The sequence below is a fragment of the Danio rerio genome, chromosome 7 (genome assembly GCF_052040795.2).
Source record: "Danio rerio strain M-AB ecotype USA chromosome 7, GRCz13ab, whole genome shotgun sequence".
Lineage (NCBI taxonomy): Eukaryota > Metazoa > Chordata > Actinopteri > Cypriniformes > Danionidae > Danio > Danio rerio.
In genome coordinates, this window is record NC_141027.1 from 62,236,336 (window position 1) to 62,259,343 (window position 23,008).

At 33.9% G+C, this 23,008-nt stretch overlaps 1 protein-coding gene and 1 long non-coding RNA gene across 5 annotated transcripts; one reads left to right on the top strand and one right to left on the bottom strand.

The window, feature by feature from the left end:
* Positions 1–1,182: 1,182 nt before the first annotated feature.
* LOC147843227 (uncharacterized) lies at positions 1,183–4,813 on the bottom strand. Its single transcript, XR_015496365.1, has 4 exons — positions 4,738–4,813; positions 4,344–4,389; positions 3,942–4,068; positions 1,183–2,982 (listed from the first exon to the last, which is right to left on the bottom strand). It is a non-coding gene; the product is annotated as an uncharacterized LOC147843227 (long non-coding RNA).
* A 2,782-nt stretch (positions 4,814–7,595) lies between these two features.
* Positions 7,596–22,632, top strand: rpl34 (ribosomal protein L34). Of its 4 annotated transcripts, none has more exons than XM_087259030.1 (5): positions 7,596–7,857; positions 7,945–8,015; positions 8,133–8,232; positions 18,143–18,246; positions 22,502–22,632. In XM_087259030.1, the coding sequence occupies exons 2-5, from the start codon at positions 7,951–7,953 to the stop codon at positions 22,584–22,586; spliced, it is 354 nt and encodes a 117-aa protein (XP_087115156.1). In that variant the 5' UTR covers positions 7,596–7,857; positions 7,945–7,950; the 3' UTR covers positions 22,587–22,632.
* The last annotated feature ends 376 nt before the right edge of the window (positions 22,633–23,008 follow it).

The window sequence follows — 23,008 nt, forward strand, 5'->3', positions numbered from 1 at the left end:
ATATGACTTGCACTTTATGCAGACGATGGAGCATTATGGAAAAGATGATGCAATATTAGAAATGTCAATAAAGGAGTACAGGAATCAATTAATAAAGTTGAGGAATGGTCCCTGGAATGGGGCTTAAAGTTCTCACAATCAAAAACAAAATACATGATACTTAGAAAAAACAAGAAAATTGTACAAACAGATCTAAAGTTATATGATCAGATATTGGAAAGAGTACCTGTTTTTAAATACTTTGGTTTATGGTTAGATGAAAGTTAACATGGAAAGTTTATAAATAAAGTCTAAACAAAATGTAAAATGATTATAAATTGTAATCACTCAGTTGCTAGTCGCAACTGGGGAGCTATAGTCGTAGTACATTGCTGTGTATGTATGAAGCATTGATTCAATCTTGCTTGGATTATGGTTGCATTGTGTATGGATCAGCATAAGTATATATTGAGAAAATCAATCTCCAACAATCAGTTAGTAACCATCCTACTGATAAAGTACTAGAAAATTGCTGAGAATGCTCATATGAAGGACGGATAGCTTTAGATGGAAGAGTAAAAAGTTGGCTAAAAGAATATGGTATGGACAACATGATTTTCTGTCTCAATATACCACTCACTGATGTCCGACTATGCAGAGCTCCTGAACCATGTGTAGATTTAAGCTTGCTAAGTAAACCTAAAGATGAATATAGTGGGAAAAAAGAAATGCCTTTTTGAATAATTTGTTTTATTTAACCCTATATATATATATATATATATATATATATATATATATATATATATATATCCCAGCCGGCATTTCAACGGTGATTCAACGTTGAATCAACGTCAGGTCTATGGTTGGATCAACGTTGAATTACCTTTCGATTTTGCAAATTGGATCAACGTTTATATAGTGACGTTGTTTCACCGTCGGAACACCACCGGTGATTCACCGTTGAATTCATGACGTTGTTTCACTCTTACCTTTTTCATGGGTGAATTATGGTCGTTTTGTAGACGTTGAATGAAGGTTGAATTACCTTTCGGTTTTGCAAATTGGATCAACGTTGATACCGTGACGTTGTTTCACCGTCATACATTTCAACGTAAGTTAAATAGGAATTACATACAACGCAAAGTCCATAAATATAGCAAACAAATTTTTACTAATTAAAAATACACGACACAAATACACAACTTAGCCTGTGTATCAATTTATTTAATACACACCTCATTATTTCAATTATTCTAAATATACAGCAACATTTACAGCATACATCATTAAAACCATGCAGGTTACTATACATGCTCAAATACAGAAAAAGGCATACAATTAAATAGTCACTTTTTAATTAGGTTTCATGAATTAAAGTTAGTTAATGTTTACTAACATGAACAAAGAACAAATACTTGTACAGCATTTATTAATCATTTAATTAATTGAAATATGTCCCGATGCTATTAAAATCAAAATGTATGCTTGTTAACATTAATGCACTGAGCTGACATGAACTGTACTTTCTTTATTTGAAAGATGCTTCATTGTTCTTTGTTCATGTTAGTAAATACATTAACACTTACTAATACAACCTTATTGTAAAGTGTTACCGTCTTCAGAAAGACAGATACTAACTAAATTAAACTAAGTAACTAAACTATGCTTCAACCATCACAGTCTCCAAAATACAATTCCGTTTACAAAGTTTACAAAATACCCATTTTTAAAGTGGCTGCAATAAAAAAAATTAAATAAAAAACATCACTCACAAATAAGAATCACAAGTAAAATACATTACATCTGTTTGAGGTTTTATAGGTTGGGAGAAAAACTTGAGGTAAAAGATGGCCCTGGGACAAAAAAATCAAGCGTAAAACACTTAAACATCTATATCAGTCTAGCAGTTAAATACATATTTATTTCTCAAACACCAGGTGAGTTTCCTACAAAATCAATAATGAGGTTTGCTATTCCAATTCATTGTGAATGAATGGCTTCACTTTCACAATAGTGAAAACTCATGCTATAATCTAAACCTGACATTACTCCTTCACTTTGCAGGTCTGCATGCTAAATATTTATTTATTTTTTTTTTTGTATAAAGTAAATCTATTGTGTTTAGCATTACTGCAGCAAAACTGAGCACCTGTGACAGTGGAACATGTAGACAAATATTTCAGTAAATCATCAAGAAAATGTGTAGAATATATAGTTTGATTCTCTCTCACAAACACAACAGTAAAAGCAATTTGTTATTCTATTATTATTAGTATCATAAAAATTGCATGTTCACATGGGTCTTATAATAATGGCTCACATTTGTGAATGTAGGACCACTATTTCACTATTACATGTCACATTAACTGTTCATATAGGTTCTGTTATTAAGTACTTGTGTCATCCCAGAGACCTGTTAATCTTCAGAACACAAACTAAAATATTTTAGATTAAATGCTCCTCATCCTCTACAGACAGCAATAGTCCCAAGATGGTCATTGTCAAGATAAGGCACAAAACACATTGTCAAAACGTTCCATGGGACTTCAGTGATTTCAACTGTGAACATACCAAGCTCCAACAACACTTTAGTGAGGCAAAACAAAACAGTAAATACAAATGTGTTTGCGTATAGCTCTCCCGCATCAGATCAGCATGTGTGTTTACTACGAGCAGTATGCACACACCATGACCTGTTGTGGCAAAGGCAAACAAGTTATTTTTACAGTACTTACTGTGATTTAACCTTTATGACAAATGTACTGGACCTGTTACACATATCTTTTATGAACACAAATTTCACTGTAACGGATACTGTTGTTTTGCTCCAGTTATACCTTTAGAGAACACCGTACTAGTCAGACATCCATACAAAAGCAGAGAGTTTGGTCTTGTGTAGCAGAACTACAATAGATGTCTGTCTGTCTGTCTGTCTGTCTAGGCTGACACTGGTTTAGGCCATCAGTATGTCCTTGATGACCTCAAATGGAGCTTCCAGAAAACCTGCAATAAATGAAATACGAGGTTACAACTAAGTTGGTGTCTGCTATTATACAAAGTGAAATTCAAATATTTATTTTTTATTGAATCCAAATTTGTCCTATAATATCGTCCCACTCAATAATTTTGACTCATCCATCTGAATATTCCTAACTAAGAGAAGTGAAGAATAAGGTGTGATATCGTCAGGAAGCCCTTCGCCACCACCGGTGCCAGCATTTCCAGAATTCAAATTTCAGATTCTCAAAAAAATTACTTTTTTTTTTTTAACAAAGGCTGCAGTAAAGAATCATGAAACATTCAACACATCTAATAATTACAAGTTGTTGTAAACCATTACATGTACTGTAAAAGCTGTTTGAAGCTTTTTAGACATATGGTTGAGAAAAACTCTAGAAGGAGTAGCACTTCTACAAAAGTCTGCATGTAGGTCAGAGAATTAAAGGGATAGTTCAAAATGTTTATTCTGTCGTTATTTACTGACCACGTTGAACACAAAAGAAGATATTTTGAAGAAAGCTGCAAATCTATAACCATTGACTTCTATAGTATTTTTTTCTACTATGGAGGTCAATGTTTACAGGTTTTTAGTTTTTTTTTTCAGAATAGCCTCTTTTTTTGTTCAACAAAATAAACTCATAATGGTTTTAAACCATTTGGGGAGTAAAATGTGAGTAAATTTTCATTCTTGGTTGAACTATCCCTTTCAGTTGGAAAACACCAGAATTCTTAAGTACACCCCTTTCGCAAGACAGATGATTCATTTCATTTCTCATCTTAATCCTCAAGTTTTTAATATTTAGATTTATTTAAATAGTATGTTTATTTACTTGTTTTAAGGACATTTAATAAAAACAACTTCTCAATGACATCACATGTACTGGACCTGCTACACATGTATCACTATTTTTATTAATACAAATTTCACTGTAACAGGTGCTGTTGTTTTGCTCCAGTAATACCTTTAGAGAATACAGTAGTAGTCAGACATCCATACAAAAGCCTTGGCGTGGAATAGCAGAACTGCAGTCTGTCCAGGCTGATACAGGTTTAGGCCATCTGCGTGTTCTTGATGCCCCTCAACTGGACCTTCCAGAAAACCCAGAAAATTAAAACCCATTACACCTCTTATCTGCCACTATACAAAGTGTAATTTAAGCATTAATTTCTAACTAAATACATATTTGTTCCCCAATACTGTCACATAGTATAACATCACAACATGATTTCACAATAATAATATCAATATAATATCACAACATAGCCTAACAATCAATAAACAAACAGATTAGAAAGAGAATATCACCAACCAAAGCATCAAGAAGATTTAACAGATAGCTTAGTTAAAGCTAAAGTAAACTTACATGGATAAAGCCTTTTCCATTCAATGCTGTGCAAGTTAGTGCGTCTCTAGAGTAAAAGCAAAAACAACAACAACAACAGTGAAACGACAGCAGTTCACTTTGTAATAATAACACTAATGATACAGCGTATAAAAAGGATATTGTTTTATAACGTTGCTAAGTAACTTTAAACTGCGTTTGGAGTTTATCGCTTTGAATTTGCCATAAAAACGCTCATTTAGACTAACGTTAAACATGTGACATTACCTCGAGCGCAAACGACTAAAAACCAAACTGGAAAGTTTTAAATGCTTCAAAATTCGAAACACTACACCAAGTCACATTTAAGATACACTGTGTGTAAAACAAAATCGGGGGGTAAATAAAACATTAAAGCATCTAAAAACACGCTTACCTCTGAATTCTGCTGCACTGCAGGTCAGGTGTTCGTAATTAAGTGAAGTGAAGCGCTGCGCGTGGCCGCGTGCGCCTAGTCCTCCGATACCATGGTAACCAAACATGTTGAATATTGGATGAAGCCATGACGTTAATTCAACATACAGATCATGATAAAAAAAATGTCAACGTTGATTTGTACAAGAATTTCTGTAACTTTTTTCAACCATTTATCATTCAACATTGTTTCAACATTAAAGCAACGCTGACGTATTTTCAACCACATTTCAACGTTGAAGCCTTGTCATATGCAGGCTGTTTTTCAACCGTTCAACATTAAACGTTCTATCAACATTATTTCAACGCTCAAAACACATCTGACCTTATTTCAACCATATTTCAACGTTGAAGGTCGGTCGTGTGCCGGCTGGGATATATATTTTTTTTTTTTTTTTTTTTTTTTTTTTTTTTTTTTTACAGATGGATTTAAGGAATAGTTGTAAAAAGATAGAAATAGGTGTCAATATTCCAGAGTTCAAAATACTTTATTTAAAATAGCCCAATCAGTATACACAGAGTTAACAGCTATAATCATAGCATTAGAATGGGTTGAACAAGTCAGACCAAATTAGTAATTTGTTCAAATTCAGTGTCAGCTTTAATTAGTATAGCAAATGCAAAATCAGATATAGAGGATTTAATAGCAGAAGTTTTATCTTTATATAGATTAAAGAAGATATGAGTAATTGTTTATTTCTGCTGGGTTCCATATTGGGATATCCGGTAAAGAAGTTGCCAACAAATTATCAAAGCAAGCACTAAATAAGCAGGAGGTGAATCTACCTTTGGGGAAAAGGGAGGTAAAATTAATTTTAAGGAAAAACTTTTCAATAAATGGCAAATTAGACTGGATAATAGTCATACTGAAAGATGATACTGCAGACAGTTGGGACAACACTATCAAGGAAGGGAAAAAAAAGAAAGAAGTGTGGTTATCAAGATTAAGATTGGGACACACAGGGTTTAAAGCAACACTTGTATTGATTGGTCCACATGAAGATGGGAAATGTGATGTATGTGGTGTAACGTTTTTTTTTTTTCAGCTTTGTCTCTTTATTAATCAGGGGTTGCCACAGCGGAATGAACCGCCAACGTGTCCAGCATTTGTTATTACGCAGCGGATGCCCTTCCAGCTGCAACCCATCACTGGGAAAAACATGGATATACTGTAAGTGTAAAATATAAACAAAAGTCATTGTGAGCACAAAACCTGTCATCACACAAACACGATGCCCAAATGAGCTTATGTTATCCAAGCAGTCAGCTAACCAGATTTTTGCGACACAGCCCCAGTAGAACTTTTTTTAAAAAAAATTTATTTGCCTTTCAAAAACAACAATTTAGGCCAAATTCAGTCTAAACATAATCTTGCACAAACTGACTGAGACATGTCAGATATACAGTGAATTAAGTACAAAACCAAACAAAAAAATAAAAATAAATAAAAAACAATGTTCAAAATAACTTAATAAAACGAAACAAAAAGAAATAAATAACAACATACCATGCAGACATCTAACAGAAACTCTGTAAGGGGTTGAATAAAACCACATTTAAGAAACAAATCATATAATCTTATAGCCTTCTCACCTTTCATTATTTTTAAAGCTTCATAGGTGGCAAAATCCTTTTTAAACACAATTAATTGAGGAGCTGCTTCATCCACAAATTTTGCATTTGTGGATAAGGAATTTAAGTAAAATGAGTAAACACTTTGCAGTAAAGTCATCATCTTTGCTGTCCAAATGCACACCAAATTTCTCAATGTCCCAACAAATAGAAGGAAACCTTGAAATGTAGTGTTTTATCCAGACTTCCACATTTGACCAAAAAGAATTAACCAAATTACAATGAAGAAATAGATGATCAACAGTTTCAATATCACAATTGCAAAATTGACAAACATTACAATTAACATTAAATCTCTTTCTTAGAAACTCCTTTGCAGGGTAAATATCATACATAATTTTAAATATGCTTCTTTGTATTTTGGAGGAAGAGGAAATGTCAAATATTTGCATCTAATTTTTTTTAACTAACTTCTTATTAAAATGTTGGAAAATATAATTTCTTTTAATAGGACCAGAATAGCATTCCTGTATAAGACATTTTCTAATAAATATATTTGTACATCTCTTGTCCATAAAATTTAGCTTACCAATTTTAATGTCCCGAATTTTTGGTGTGACTGTGGAATAAACTAGTATCTCTTTTAACACATTAATTAATGGTAAGGGAATACTTCTAATTACGTATGTGGTGTAACTGAAAAAGTGGATCATGAACTTTTTATATGTAGAGAATATATATCTTTTTGATTTGTAGTGATTTTTTATTTACTCAAGTGTGGGCAAGAAAAATGATATATAAAACTATTTTAGGAAAATGTATAATGGATTGGCAAGTATGTAAAGTGTTTATTATATATATAGAATTCAGGTTTAGGTTCTAGAATATAGGCTAATATTTTTATGGATGAGAGTATTGTCAATTATGGTGAAAAAGACCCTATGTTAGAGGAGCTGAGCATGCAGCACTGACATGAATATGTGGTCTGAATGCAAAGATTGGAGAATGTAAAACATCCAAAGTTTGTTTTTATTTAATTTTTTTTATGTGTCCCTTTCCCTCCCTTCCTTCTCGTGTATTTTTCCTGCCACTTTCTAAAATTCAGACTCATCACAATCACATACTTACATCCGGTACAGTAGGTGGCAATAATGCTGTTAATGAGTTAGTCGCCATAAAACAAGAAGAAGAAGAATTACTTCCGTTGCAGTCAGATCTTGAACCTTCACCCCACGTCCATCGTACTTCCTTTTCCGTCTGGTGTGTTAAAAGGTATGGCGTGTAGCGTTTGCGCTTAAAACTGGACTCGGGCTATCCGTCGTCATCTGCCGTTGTTAAAGATTAAATTTACGATATACAGAGTTATGTAAATAGTTTACAGTCTAACAGAAAGATACCGTTGCAACATTAAGTAATTATGTTGCCTAAAATAGAGTTTTGGGACTTCAAGTTGACGCTGTGACCGCTGAAGTTAAAAGGAACTCAGCAGGCTGTGGATGTACTAGTATTAGTATAACAATTGTGAACGTATAAATTAATAAATCATTGTAAGTTTAACGCAGCCAAGCATGAACTTGAACACGGTTGTTTTTTTCAGGTCAAGATGGTGCAGCGCCTGACATATCGCCGTAGACTTTCCTACAACACTGCGTCAAACAAGACCAGGCTGTGAGTGCGGTTGCTTGACGTAAAAGATTTTTATGTAACGTTACCAAGTGATAAGTCACTATACCGCGTTCAATTCAAGCTTCAAGTATTGCACTTAACGGCTGCTTTCGGTCGCAGGTCCCGTACTCCAGGTAACCGCATTGTGTACCTGTACACGAAGAAGACAGGCAAGTCACCTAAGTCAGCTTGCGGAATTTGCCCCGGCAGACTGCGTGGAGTAAGTAGTGATTCATATAATTTTATAGATGTGTTCATATAATTATATATGGCTGATTCCAGCGTTATGGACGTGACATTTGCAGAAAAAAATGAAACGTATATACTCGGAGAATGTATATGTTAACAGAATATTGAAATATCTGTTTATATTTTTATTACCCCTTAACCATGGAGTTTAGGCATCAAAAAAAATATCAGTCTATGCAGGTGTTTTATATTTAAAATGACAGCAAAATGAGTGCGTTACGGACGTGACAAAAAAAAGACTTGAGTTTTATGAGTTGACATACTTGGTTAAAATTCTGTGAATAAAAAATGCAGAAGCCAAAAATATATATAACAGTCAAAAGGATAAGGGTTGGGTCTGCATGGGAAATTTATAATTCATTTTATTTAGTTTTTCATTTTTGCATTAATGAGGGAAAACTATCGTTACGGACGTGACTTGTCTTCGTTACGGACGTGACTGCTCTGAAATTGAGAGTTGACACATTATGAAAATCAGATAAATGCTTTCAAAACTTGACAAAAGACCTATTTGTGGATATCTGTTGGGTGTGTAAACCAATAAACTTTAACCTTTGAGACATCTGAATGGTAAGGTTGCACAATTAATAAATAGATATCACCTTGTTATATATAATTTGTATTATGGCATGTGTGTTGTTAAAGGTAAACGCACGTTCGAATGTTCAAAACTCATTTCAGAAACAGTGGTGCATGCTAACATGGTGCTTTTATTCTCTGAATAATATAGAATTGATAATAAACATAATCAGCTATAATAGGCCTATGTTTATCGGGCTCCTTCCAGACAAACTTGAATTGAATCAATGCCCGACTGTTAGTGCGTAAGATCGTGTCTACGTGGCGAATATTCAAAATCTAGTTGTGTCACAGTTATGGCAATATTATATTTGACAAAGTTTATTTTAGTTTATTCTAGTTAATGTGTTAGTCGATTGAATAAATAGCTTAATTTGTCCACTCGCGCTTGCTTTCTTTTTCTCGTCGGCAGTCACTTCAGGACAGGTTGAAAAAATTTAAACAGAGGACCAGGATGAGAGAGAGAACTTTATTATGAAAGGTTTTGTGAAAAATAGCCATTAAATGCAGGCATGTACGATGGATGACTAATGTTTATATTTTTAGGCTATAGTTTATAACCGATTGTGTAAAATATTGAATGACATTACAGCTGCAGGTGCTATCGATTTACTAACAAATTAAATACTCCAATAAAGCTTAGATCAATATCAAGATTTTATTCTTATTTTGCCGCCTGTAAAATAATTTTAATAAGCACTCAAGCACGTTTGCCGGGTGCTTGAAATCTTTGAAAATGTTTTCATTTTAATGTAGGCTATAGCCTTTTTTCCAGCTTTGAAAGTGCTTAGATTTTGGATAAAGGGCTTGGAAAATTAATTGTCGCTATGATAATTTATCTTTATAAATAGTTATTTAATTAATAAAATAAAAAACATTTATGCTCTGCATGAAATGAAAACTCCGCTGTGGCCTGTGCAAGTGCCTGCAGCCTGACCCACGGCGTGCACATTTTGAGCAATGGGAAAAGACCAAATGCATGGAGGTTATTGATTTTGCGCCCTGCATGCGCGCCTGGCGTTTTGCCATTGCCCGCTTTGTGAGCTCCAGGGGAAAAGCATGTTACCTCAGTGGCGTCTTTCATTCTTCAATCAAATGAAAGCAGAGGCGGGGTTTCCTTTGAGGTGACAAAGTGTGTTGTCAAGATACGGTGAACTTTTTAATAAAGGAGTAGAGACTTGTGGTCGCTCTTTTAAGTCATCCAAAGTTGTATGACTTTACAATTCTTGAATTTCATAATATTATTTTAAAAATTAAATTATGACAACATTGACAGCAACATTAGCGCACAATAGACCAGCTGATTCAGTTGTTACCAATAGTGACATACAAAACAGCACCATGCTCCTTTTTTTCTTGTCAATATAAAATGCATTGCGGAGCGCCTCACGTCTCTGGAATGAAAAAGCGCGTTCGTTGTGATCGGCCTCTATGAGCAACACATTTGTTAACTCGCAGAACAGTAACACGTGCAAACACGTGCTTACAGATGTATTTTGCCAAAGAAGCAAAATGATAGAAGGATATTCTGCCCACAGTTTGACACAGGAGTTGACGAACCAGCGCTGATGCTGGTCGTCTGTGCTGCCTGGAGCCGCGTCATAAACTCAACTATATATTGATGATTTAGTGCAGACTAACCAACAAACCAATTTTTTCCATTTGGAAAATAACAGTTATTATTAGTTCTTATATACATTTTTAAATAGCCTACATAGCCTAATCTACAAATCAAACAAAGCCAAATAGTTTAGGATAACTTCGCACCAAACTGATGCTTTCATTTTACAGCTTATAAAACATGCATGCAAATGAATACAGTATCACATGTAAATAACAAAATTGTTATATCCTTAGCCTATATTTAACAAAAAGTATAGGTTTAAAGCCTTATGGTTCATTGTCATTATCTTTCATCTATACTCACCGCACGCGCACATGAACCGCAAGTAAGACAGAGGAAATAGGCTAATAAATCATAATTAAGACATAATCTATAAACTAATGACTTCTATTAAAAATGTTGACAGGTTTTGTAATATTATAACAGCGGAGCATTATTTGAATGCATTTTTTCCGTAAAGCAATCTATTTGAGCTAGCCTAATATTTTTTAATTGACGGAAGAAGAAAAAAACACGATTGGACAGTCTATGCTGATTCTTAAAAAGCATTCAGTCAATGTTTTCGTTTTGTAATCTTAATTTGTCATTTAAGTAAAAACGTTTAGAGCAGGATTTATTTTATTATTTTTGTTAGTTTATTCAGTTTTTCTGTGCTGCTAAAAAACACTGCAGGTGCGTGAAGATGCTCGATCCTTCTGTATGCTGTTCGCATGTTAAAATAACCTAAATCAGTATTTTAAAATGCAATATTTAATGTGTCAGACAAAATAGGCACGTCAATTTTTTTTATTAAATAATATTTTGATATTAATCTGTTAACGGTTAATATCGCTTGACGAGCGGTTGTTGGTTGGCAAAATGAATCGAAATCAGCATTCCTAGTTTGGCATAAATTGTAGCTTAACTATTTGATCTATTATTTGACGGTCAGTAACCCTATCTACAAAAGAAACAAGAAGTGCTTCAACACAAGGTGCTGCATCGCCAAAACACCAAGATTATGCGCCAAGATTATGGCATGTAAAATGTTGTTCTCTTTATTAAACATTTATTTTTGAAATGTTACTAAAATGGTTTATAGCTAACTGAAATGTTCAGTTCTTGATATAACATATGGATGTTATGTAATGTAAGTCAGTAATTGTAATGCAGCATCATAATGAACAAATATGTGCTAGTCATTGGCTTATATTAATAAGGAGTTCAAAAATGGTCACGTCCGTAACGCAAAATTGTAGTTGTTTAAAGCAAAGACCTGAGATGAGTTGGCGATCATAAGTATGGACATATTGTGGCTTTGTATACAAAGTTTCATTTTATTTGTTATAATATTTATTTCACAATATAAACTTTTTCATTAAATCGTTACGGACGTGACACGTGACCGAAGCTGCATGATGTCTTAAATATGTAGCTCATAAATCAAAAGGGCAGTAATGTTATGAAAAAGTATGGGTAATTATTTATACTACAGACTCCAATCCTTCTGCAGAATGATTACTGTTAACAAAGCATGGAAAAGGTGAGTCTTTAATCCCTTTTTCTAAAGCACGAAATGTGGTTGGATTATAATGAAATTTACCATTGGCACAATCCTCATATTTCATGGATAAACAAACCAATTTCCTTTAAAATTCAACAAGAGCACATCATTACAATAAAATATAGACCTTAATGAGCAAATTTAAATAGGTTTTGTTATTTTGGTCAAAAGTTTATTTTTTCATGATAAGGTTGACATTTTTATGGAATGACCATATATATATATATATATATATATATATATATATATATATATATATATATATATATATTAGGGATGTGCGGAGCAGCCGGTTTTGTATTTGTTGAGGGGGGAAAAGTATTTGTATTCGAGTAAAATTCAAAATGGCGCAAAAATGTATATTTTTTTCTATTACACTTCTAATTTACGTTATAGTGAAAGTATTGTTTAATTATACCCATTATATAAATTATAGATATGCAGTATTGGTTGTTGTTTTTGAACATGTGACAAGAAATGTCATTGAAAAGAAAATAACATAAAAGCCATTATCTCACCCATGGTTAAACCAACAACTAATAAAATACCATGGTGAATATTATGAACCCCACCACCACCGTTCTTGTTGAAGGACACTGAATAGACAGAATAAAAACAAATAATACTTCAAAAAACTGTTCTTCTTCTGAAAGAACTTCTTTCCAATGGACAGAATTCCAAAAACTAAAATTAACTAAATAAATCTAAATAAAACCCTGCCTGGGAGATCTGGCAGAACAAAAGTATTCTATATAATACTAAAAGATACAGCCCTGCTATTGTCATCTGCCTGCCACAAAACAGACACAAAGTTTGTTTTTTGTTTTTTTATGTTTGAAACTGACTTGCTGGGGCAGAATGTGGCTGTGTTGATGGTTTGGTGCTTGTGGAGGATTTAGCAGAACATAGCTGTGCTGATTGAGGGGATTGATGCTGGTGGGGGTTTACAGACAGTATCAGGAGAGGATGCTTTTAGTGCATGTGATAATACATTACATAGAAGGTTGCGCGGTGGCACAGTGAGTACCACTGTCGCCTGACAGCAAGAAGGTTGCTGGTTCGAGCCCTGACTGGGTTCTCCCCATGTTGGCGTGGGTTTCCTCCGGGTGCTCAGGTTTCCCCCACAGTCCAAACACATGCAATACAGGTGAATTGGGTAAGCTAAATTGTCCCTATTGTATGTGTGTGAAAGGGAGTGTATGGATGTTTCCCAGTGCTGGGTAGCAGCTGGAAGGGCAGCCACTGCGTAAAACATATGCTGGATAAATTGGTGGTTCATTCCACTGTGGCAACCCCAGATTGATAAAGGGATTTAGCCGAAAAGGAATGATTATGGATAGAAGATGTTGACAGATGTTTAATATCTCTGCCTCTGATCTGATTTTACTTTTGCACACATTATACAGTATCAGTTTTTTTATCTGCAGCTCCACTGACTGTAAAATGCTTCCACACAGAACATGAAGGTTTTTTTTTTCTTTTGACTGGTGGAGGACCAAGAAATGGCTCGGCAGCAGTCTCATTTTTTCATGGTGCCCAAATGTATTTGAAGAGTTTCAAGTTAATAAAATGTGACGGGAAGCTATGCTAAGGTTAACTAGCCTATAGCATATATCTTGATGTCTGCAAAAGACAGTAATTTAGACGTACCATATAACTCCCATAAGTGCATACTATTCATACACAACTGCAAAAGCATCGTTGTAACCTTTATAAACAAACGTTAACATTACTCTGTCAACAATTTATTGTCTAAATTACCGCGCTAACAGAGCTAACGTTGCGTAAACAGAGCACCCGATTGCAAACTTCAAAAATGCAGCGTAATAGAATCCCGAACAAACTCCGCTTCAACTCCGCTACAAGTTTATAAACTGCCTTTGGAACCCAATTAAGGTACAAAAATCTATTTAACAAAAATAGCGATGCAGTTAAGTATTTTTTCGCTCAGCCGAGCCTTCTGTCTGTTGCTGTGAAGCTTGTGTCAGACACCTCCGCCCCGCCCTCCCACTGCTGACTGAGCGCGCGTCTCTCTCTCTCTCTCTCTCTCTCTCTCTCTCTCTCTCTCTCTCTCTCTCTCTCTCTCTCTCTCTCTCTCTCTCTCTCTCTCTCTCTCTCTCTCTCTCTCTCTCTCTCTCATTCTCTCACACTCAATCACGCGGGCATGCACTGTGGTCTCATGAGGAAACGCTGCTTTTTGATAGTGCTTTTCTTGCCCCCAAATACAAATAATTTTTCAAGTATTTGTTCGAATCAAGTATTCGTATATATATATATATATATATATATACACACACACACACACACACACACACACACACACACACACACACAATGCAGTTTTTATTTCACATGACTTTTCAGGGCTCAAAATTAGGAATTTACCAAATTTATCTCTTACCAATTATTTCTATTTAATTATTTCTTTGCCACAAATTTTAAATGCGTCAAAACAAGTGAAATATAGCTACACATACTTTTTATTCAACCAAACTTTTTTAATTGATGTTTAAAAAGTTCTTTTGTCATGTATCTAAAATATGCACAGTAATCTGGCCTGGCTAAAGGTCTTAGATCAGCAGTTAACTAAACATAAATAGGGAGTTAATCTCCTATTAAAGCAATGTTATTGTAAAGGATGATAATCTTTACAAAAGTAACCAAGCAAAAGAAAGCAGGTAAAAACATACTGCGTGTGATAATAAAAGGATGAACACGTGCAAACAGTTAATGTTAGGCCTGTTAATTTGTTTAAAGAATAATTAAAATGAAAGCAGTGACTGCTGCTCCTTACAAAAGTGTGTATATATATATATATATATATATATATATATATATATATATATATATATATATATATATATATATATATATATATATATATATATATATATATTATTTTTCAATCTTGAGCTCTTGAAAGCAGCAGGACTGTGGGTGCACGAGCACCTGTTGCGCTTCCTCTACACACGGTTGTTTCGCATTCGCTCTCATTCGCACACTAAGGCCCTGTTTAAACAAATGCGTTTTCATTTTAAACGCTGGAGAAGCCGTTTTCATTCTAAAACGCTGCTGCTCCGTCTCAGTGTGGATGGTTGAAAACAGAGACATCTAAAAACGGAGGCGGGGCTGCAGAGAGTCGCCTATCTGCTTGGGGCTTTTCCTCAATATTAGCCTATACATACAGTTCAGTCTCGCATCCTCTCCCTGTAAGTTCAGACTTCACAAGTTTGATATGGAAAACCCTTGAGGACATGTCTGGTAAATCTTCAAAGGGAACTGTACTTTATAACCTTATTCACATCATCCTGGCTACGTTGTTTCACTTTCTCAACAACAAAATAAAAACATGATTTAAGGAACTGCTATTTTCAATTTGATATTAACAAATTAACAGACAGCAGAAATGCTGAGGTGTCGTGCTGCATCTTCATTGTATGCATATTTATAAAACAGCCATAACATCACTGCCTCCTTTCATTTTCATTGAAAATACAATGCGTATCCTCTGCTTTGCTGAATGTCAGTTTTAATAATCAATAATTTATACATATAATGCAATAGTTTTTCACATTATAGGAAATAAAGCAAGCGATCAGTCAATAGACAGAATGTACGTGGTTGCAATAATCATTAACTTATCTTTGCGCTCAGCCAAAACACGTTACCTGTGAACAAGTAAATAGGGGAATGTCATTAGATATAGAAAAAAAGATTAAATATCACGTTTAGCAAATCTAGTGAGATTAGATCCAGCGGGAGATGTTTGATGAGCAGTCCGACCAGCACAGCTCTCCTCTTCAACTTATTTCTTAACATAATTATTTTAATCACTCATTTTTAATAACTGATTTATTCAAACAAATTCAAAGTGCGATTCAAAGGCTTAATTAGGGTAATTAGGCGAGTCATTGTATAACAGTAGTTTCTTCTGCAGACAATCAAACAATATATTGCTTAAAGGGGCTAATAATATTGACCTTAAAATGGGTTTCAAAATATTTAAACCTGCTTTTATTCTAGTCAAAATTACTGCTGCTAGTTAAACACCATTTGGGATATATTTATTTTAAAAATATATTATCAGGAGCGCTAATAATTTTGACTTCAACTGATAATCGTTTTGAATTATCATGATTACAGTTATTACCAAAATAACCGTGATTATGATTTTTCCAAAAATCGAGCAGCCCTATTTGTTATTATTCAACAACTGCAGATTTGATTAACAACTGTCAGACAACTTGTAAAAGAAAATGTTTATTTTTTTTTTTTAAGTAACAAATGGATAGTGGGCAGCTACCCAAAAATGAAAATGCGCTCAATATTTACTCATTCAAACCGTTTTAAAATCTCTTAAACACAGATAAAAATATTTTGAAGCATTTTATGCTTAAAAAAAAACAAAAAAAAACTTGTGGTGACCAAAAATGAGAAACACAATTAGGTTTGATTAGTGAAGCGTGAGTAAATAATGACAAGTTTTGAGTGAACTATTTATTTGTGTTTTGTATTGCAGCTTGGAACTAAAACCAGGTAGTTGGTTTACAGGTAGTTGCAAGTTATATGAAATAACCAAAAATAACCATGTGGGAACATTTTAAATATTTTTTGTTATTACTTTTATGTAAAAAATGACTACCCTGTAACGTTCTGAAACATTTTTTATGACCACGTTGGTTATTTAAAAAATATTAAATTTTAAATGTTGTTTTTTTTCTTTAAGCATATAGCCTGTAACAAATGTATTTTATATTTAGGGTACCTAAATTTATATTTAGGTTTTCAAAAACTAAAGAGTGCCTGCTTAAATGGCTGTCAGTGATATTTTTTATTTTTATTTATTTTTTTTTTTAATTTAAACTCTGCAACTTGTTCTCTTTTTTTTTTTTTTTTTTTTTTTTTTAACAAAATTTGTTTATCTTTAATAGCATTAAATTATAGTCATTTTTATTTTCTCAACCCCCAGTAAATAGATCATCATATCTCTGTGTAATGACATTGAGAGCACAAAGTTGTATATGATAAGATGTGAATTGAGGTTTGTGTTAAACCCGATGCTGATTTACATCCTCTTGGAATCTTTGCAGACACTTTTTTTTATTATTATTAATTTATTTAATATTAAATGCACAATTAACTGCAAAAATAGTGCTGACTGTGGTTGCTGGTTTTTGTCATTCCTTTAATTTCTCAGCAGCTGAAAGCATTTCAGTAATGCAATAAATGTGATCAGCATTTTATGAAATGACTAACGTAAAGATTTCATTCTGCACTTAAATTACGCTGATACTCAGCTTTTAGTCAAGACTCTTTTTGCTCTTAAGTCAGTTATAATTAATAATTTTCAGGGGGCTTAGGTCTCTGATGCTTTTCAAGCTTTAGAAAAAGTAATTGGGCTAAAGGCAAGACATTTCTACATTTTTGCCATACAATTAAAAGCCGCTCAAAATAAACATGGACTCAACGGCACCAATGCAGCACCTAAATATTATCTTGCTCATTATCAAGAGAGTTGTCATGCTTGCCATAATTTTTGTCGCAATCTATAGCTTTGATTGGTCTTTGCAAATTAATATTGTTTTTTTTATATATATATATATATATATATATATATATATATATATATATATATATATATATATATATATATATATATATATATATATATATATATATATATATATACAATTTATCAATCGTCAGTCACAAATAATGTTTTCATGACAAATGACTAAACCTCATTCCCACTTAGGTTTTTGACCTGCATTTAAATTTCCCATGAACTTATTTATAATAGTTCTTTTATTTCATAAAACATGAGAATTGGAATGGTGAAACCAGTTTTGTGAGTATTCATGCTTTGAGCTGAGTGAATTGTTACATCCATACCTTTGGATTGTAACTACATTGTCATTGTAACAACATCTAATATATGCAGCTAATAGCTCTAGTAGTTTAATTTTAGACAAAGCTCACAACTCCTGTAACACAGCAGAAGTTCACATTTAGTAGTTATATCCAATTAAATTGCCAGATTTTACTTGTGTATTTTACTTGTATAAAGCTTTAATACAAAGTCTAATTTCTTTTACATCTTGATTGAAACATGCTCTTATGGTTTTTTCTTAATAGATTCGTGCTGTGAGACCCCAAGTTCTTATGAGGCTTTCAAAAACCAAGAAGCATGTCAGCCGAGCCTATGGTGGTTCCATGTGTGCCAAATGTGTACGAGACAGGTAACTGATGTACACCTTTACAATACTTGTAAATAGTAGAATGGATAAGCTAGGGCTTGACAATAATTCGATATCAATATATATCGTGATATAATTTTTTTCAATAAAGATGATATGATATTTAAACCCATTTCCGGCATTTCAATATAAATTTGCATACATGTTTTATTATATGTAAAATCTTATACATTGTAGCATTTGTCACTGAATATTTTTCAGTGCTCAGCCGAAAAGAGTGTACATCACAGACATGCTTTTGAAGCTTCGAACCATGAAGCTTTTGCGGCAAAGTACAAGCTGAGCAAAAGCTGAAAGAAGGCGTGAGGAGCTCCAGCATAAACTGCAAACCTTTCACAAATGGCAAATAATTTGTGTATGCAAAGTAACATTACAGCAAATAAACTGTTCGCTACAGTGCTTAATCTGAGCCGGATCTTGTTCCGGGAAATGTCAGATATTCGTGTTTTGCGTAACTTGTGCGTGGTGAATAATTGCATGCGTGTTTATGTGAGGGACTGTGAATGAGTCCGTGAAAAACAGCTTGCAAAGCTGTGTGCAGTGTTGCCAGATGTTGCTGAGTGATTGCAGCCCAAAAACTATCCAAAACCCGCCGAAATGCAAAAACAACCGCCCAATCAAATTCAAAACTGCCCAATCTGGCAACAATGGTTGGGGTGCATTGTGTACGCGTGCACACAAATGTAGTCACTTTCTTCAGCTTTCTTACATTTACAATCACTCTCATTGATCTGTGTTTATTGTTTTGCGCGCAGTGAGCAGCGAAAATAATGACACATAGGCCTACTAAACGTATGAATTTTAAAAAATACTAAGCTTTCAAGCCTACATATAAATATTTTTTAAACCAGAATAAATCGAATAATGAGCCTGATCAAGAGAAGATGAAACTGCACCCTCTGTGTAGGATTTAAATCTTTGTTTATCAACACGTGCATATACACCTATAAATCACTCGCATATAAACCTATACTATGTTCAAACATGTATGAAACTTAAACATATACATATAAACTTGATGCATGCATGCATACACCCACATATATATAAACTTGGTTCTTGCATACACCCAAATTAACACTCGCATACACAAACTGGCTGCATGCTGGTATAGCACTCGAGCAAACTTACAAAATAAAATTCACAAATTTATCAGGAATCTAGTTATTGCAAAGCTGATGAAATAGAAAGAATGTGAACGGAATACGATTTATTTTAAGAGTGAATAGTACAGTAGGCTATAATACCTTATCAAGTTTTCCCCTATTTTCTGTCACAGTTACAATTTTGCTTGCATTAGTTATATTAAAATTTTATTTTATTAGTATGGTGCACCTTTTGAATGTTTATTAAATGCTTTTAAAAATAAAACTATTCTCGGTGTCTTTTAAGTGTTTGAACCTGGAAATATCTCATAACAGACAGCCAAAATGTTATGGTTTATTAGATTAGAAATGTAATGTAAGTCTATTTTAGTAATTTGGTTATTGGTAATAAATAGTGTACTAATATAAATCATAATAAAAAGCACGAAAGGAAGAGGGAACAGTGTACTGAGAACACACAAGAAAACTTGTGCGTGAGCAGTGCATATTTGAAAGTGAGAAAATTTGCAGTTTTGTCCACAGAGGAAATTGGTGCACAAGCAAAGAGATTCGCTCGCTTGTATTACATAAATGCATCCCTCGACTTGTAATACTGCACTCACGACATTTGTCAGTGAAATAACGCCATAGCGGAGCTAATAGAATTTTTTGAGACTCGGGTGAACAATTCCTTTTTGTTTTGAGTTGAATATGAAACTGTTTAAAGAGATTTTTGTCTGAACGTGGTATGTCTGTACCAACATCTTTTGTGATCCGTACATGCAAGATCTTGGGGAGAACCAGATGACCAATAATTCTTGGCTAGAAATTGCAACAGCAGTGGGAGAGGTGGAAAGTTTTTGTAAAAGTTTGAAAAAACCTGAGAAGTTTTTTTTTTAAACAAAATTATTGGCCCCCCCAAAAACATCTTTAATGATATTAATGATTTGTTTTTTATTCGTCTGATTTTACTGTTTCTTTTGACCACCCACTGTCATTTAAAAAAAAAAATCTCAATAGCGAACCTAACCTATTAAAAGCCTCCATTTTGTGAGGTGTGTAATGCGGCGCCAGGTTAAAATATATAATATAAATCAGCATAAAGATGTTTGTTTTTTCTGTAGTTCAATCTAACCTGTATTGGTACTGTTCAATATAAATACATTTATTTGACCCCTAATTTTGTGATTTATGTTTTCTTTTGCGTGTTTTTGATATTCTGATATAGGTCATAAATTTAATACTTAATAGTCTTAAATTTGACGCAGAAGTCCAAATTTGCAGTTGCTGACAGGCAGTTTGAGCTACTTATTGGAATTATGGGAGATGTCGGCCTGACAATATTTAGGTGGATTAACATTTTTTTAGTTTTATGCCTTACCCCAAATATATAAAAATACATATAAACGCATTTAGATCATTTACTTAATCATTACTATTAGACTGTGAAGACTCTTAAAACCAGCACAACAACAAAAAATAATTCTGAAGACAGTCACCTACTGCATCTTTAAGAAAAAGGTTGAGGAGACTTTTGATCTAAGAAAAAGTTGAGGAGACTTTTGATCTCTGCTTGCCTTGTAAAAAGGCACCACATCCTCCTGTTCCCGCTTGGCCCATTCCTCTGACACAGGTCAGAATTTTTACATTTTTTTGCATTGACAAAAAAAAACCCACAGCAAAGAGCAGTCATTCATGGCAGTGGCTGCAAAGTCTAGATCCACTAACCCAGGCAAACCTGATCCTCGAGGGCCGGCGTCTCTGCAGAGTTTTGTTCCAACACTAGTCAAACACACCTGAACATGCTAATCAGTGTCTTTAAGATCACAAGAAATCTATAAGCAGGTGTGTTTGATTAGGGTTGGAGCTAAACTGCAGGACACCGGACCTCCAGGACCGAGTTTGCCCACCCCTGCACTAACCCCTCCACAAAAAAAAAAAAGGAAATCCAAGGACGTTATGCTTTTAGAGGAGAGACTGGCAGTACCTGAGGTTTTCTGCCATGTCCATGTTCTCTCCACAATTTGCTGCGTTTGTTTTCTTACCCACTAAAAAGGATGTGAAATTTAAGCAGAGTTTCAGTGTTGTGTTCAGGCCAGTTCATCTTCCCCTCAACACAATGTACTGTTAATTGTCCATGGCAATTCCACAAGTTCAGGTGCATTCAGTCACCATGCGGTGTGCCAAGTTCAAGGGCACGTTCACAACTTTATTCCCTGTGTGTTTATGGCTAATAAAAGATCCTCTATCACATCCAGGCAATAAATCCTCTTTTGATGTGGTTCTGTTAGTATCACTATCCTCTATATTCCGTTCCTCAATCATTTATGAGTTCTTCTGCTTTAATAACTCTGGCATTTGCATATATATTTTTGAAAATTTTTCAATTTCTACTTAATTTCCCAGTCATTCAACTCCTGCATATCTTCCAGTAAAGAGAATTTAAATTCCTTCATATCATTTTTAAGATCTGCTATTAATGCTCAACTTTTCTCTCGAATAGTCAAAAACTTGACTTGGCAAATCCTTATTAGCCTCTCCTGCATTACCATTATTTTCACTGCTCTTCTCGCCATCATCAGTATCATTGGTTATTTTTCCTTTCTCAGTTTGAGCCTGCTTTATTTTTATTCCTTGTGTGTTTCTCCCCCTCCATATTAGGTTTCAATTTATCTTTAGTTTAAATGTATCTTTTAGGGGATTTATAAGCTTCAACACCACACCAGAAGTCTTCTTTGTGTGACAGGCTTAATAACCGATAAAGTTAACAGCTTTATCACTCAAACCAGTCTTGGGTCATACACTTACACAAGAGCATGGTAAATAGAGGTTATGGCATCTCCTAGTTAGAGATTACATTTTATTTGCTGATGATGGAGATTTGACAGATTACAATAACTTTGGTTTAGATTAGATTTGGTACAGATACAATAAAGAGGTGGTCCGCTAAGATATCAACTTTAAAACTTTGTTCATTGTTGTTTGAACATAAACATCTCTGTATGTAGTACGCTTAAAGTTTAATGCAAAGGGAGACTGCATCCATTTCTGAATCCTTTGCTTGGTTCAAAAAAGTAAAATGTTTTGGGATTGTTAGTTTAAAATGTTTTTGTATGAGTGCTTGACCCAAATCTATATGCATTACTTTACAGGATCAAGCGGGCTTTCCTCATTGAGGAACAGAAGATAGTTGTCAAAGTCCTGAAGGCACAGGCACAGACCCAGAAGTCGAAGTAGTAGTACAGAAGTCATTTTGCATTGAATAAAACATTTGGAAACCTTTGGTTTTGTTTGTTTGTTTAAATTTGTTCTTGTTTTCCAGCATGGTCCAAGCTGAATAGTGGAGAATTTGCTATAGTGTTGTACTGGACAGTAATGTCACTATGTATTCATCAGACTTGAAGTGCAAAAAAATAATATTAATAAATAAATAAATAATGCCATTGCTATTTACTAAGTTTTAGGCCTTTATTTTAATGCCATCTCAATATTAACCATGTGGGGCTTATTCTGTTGTTCCACCTTTAGCAACTATAACAGCAACTCCAATTGAAAGGCTTTCTGAAATTTAGCGCATTTAGGATTGCAGCCTTGTTTACATCAAAGGGTGCAAATTAGGTTTCTGAGCCATTAAAGTTTTTAGTTTCTACATTTGAATG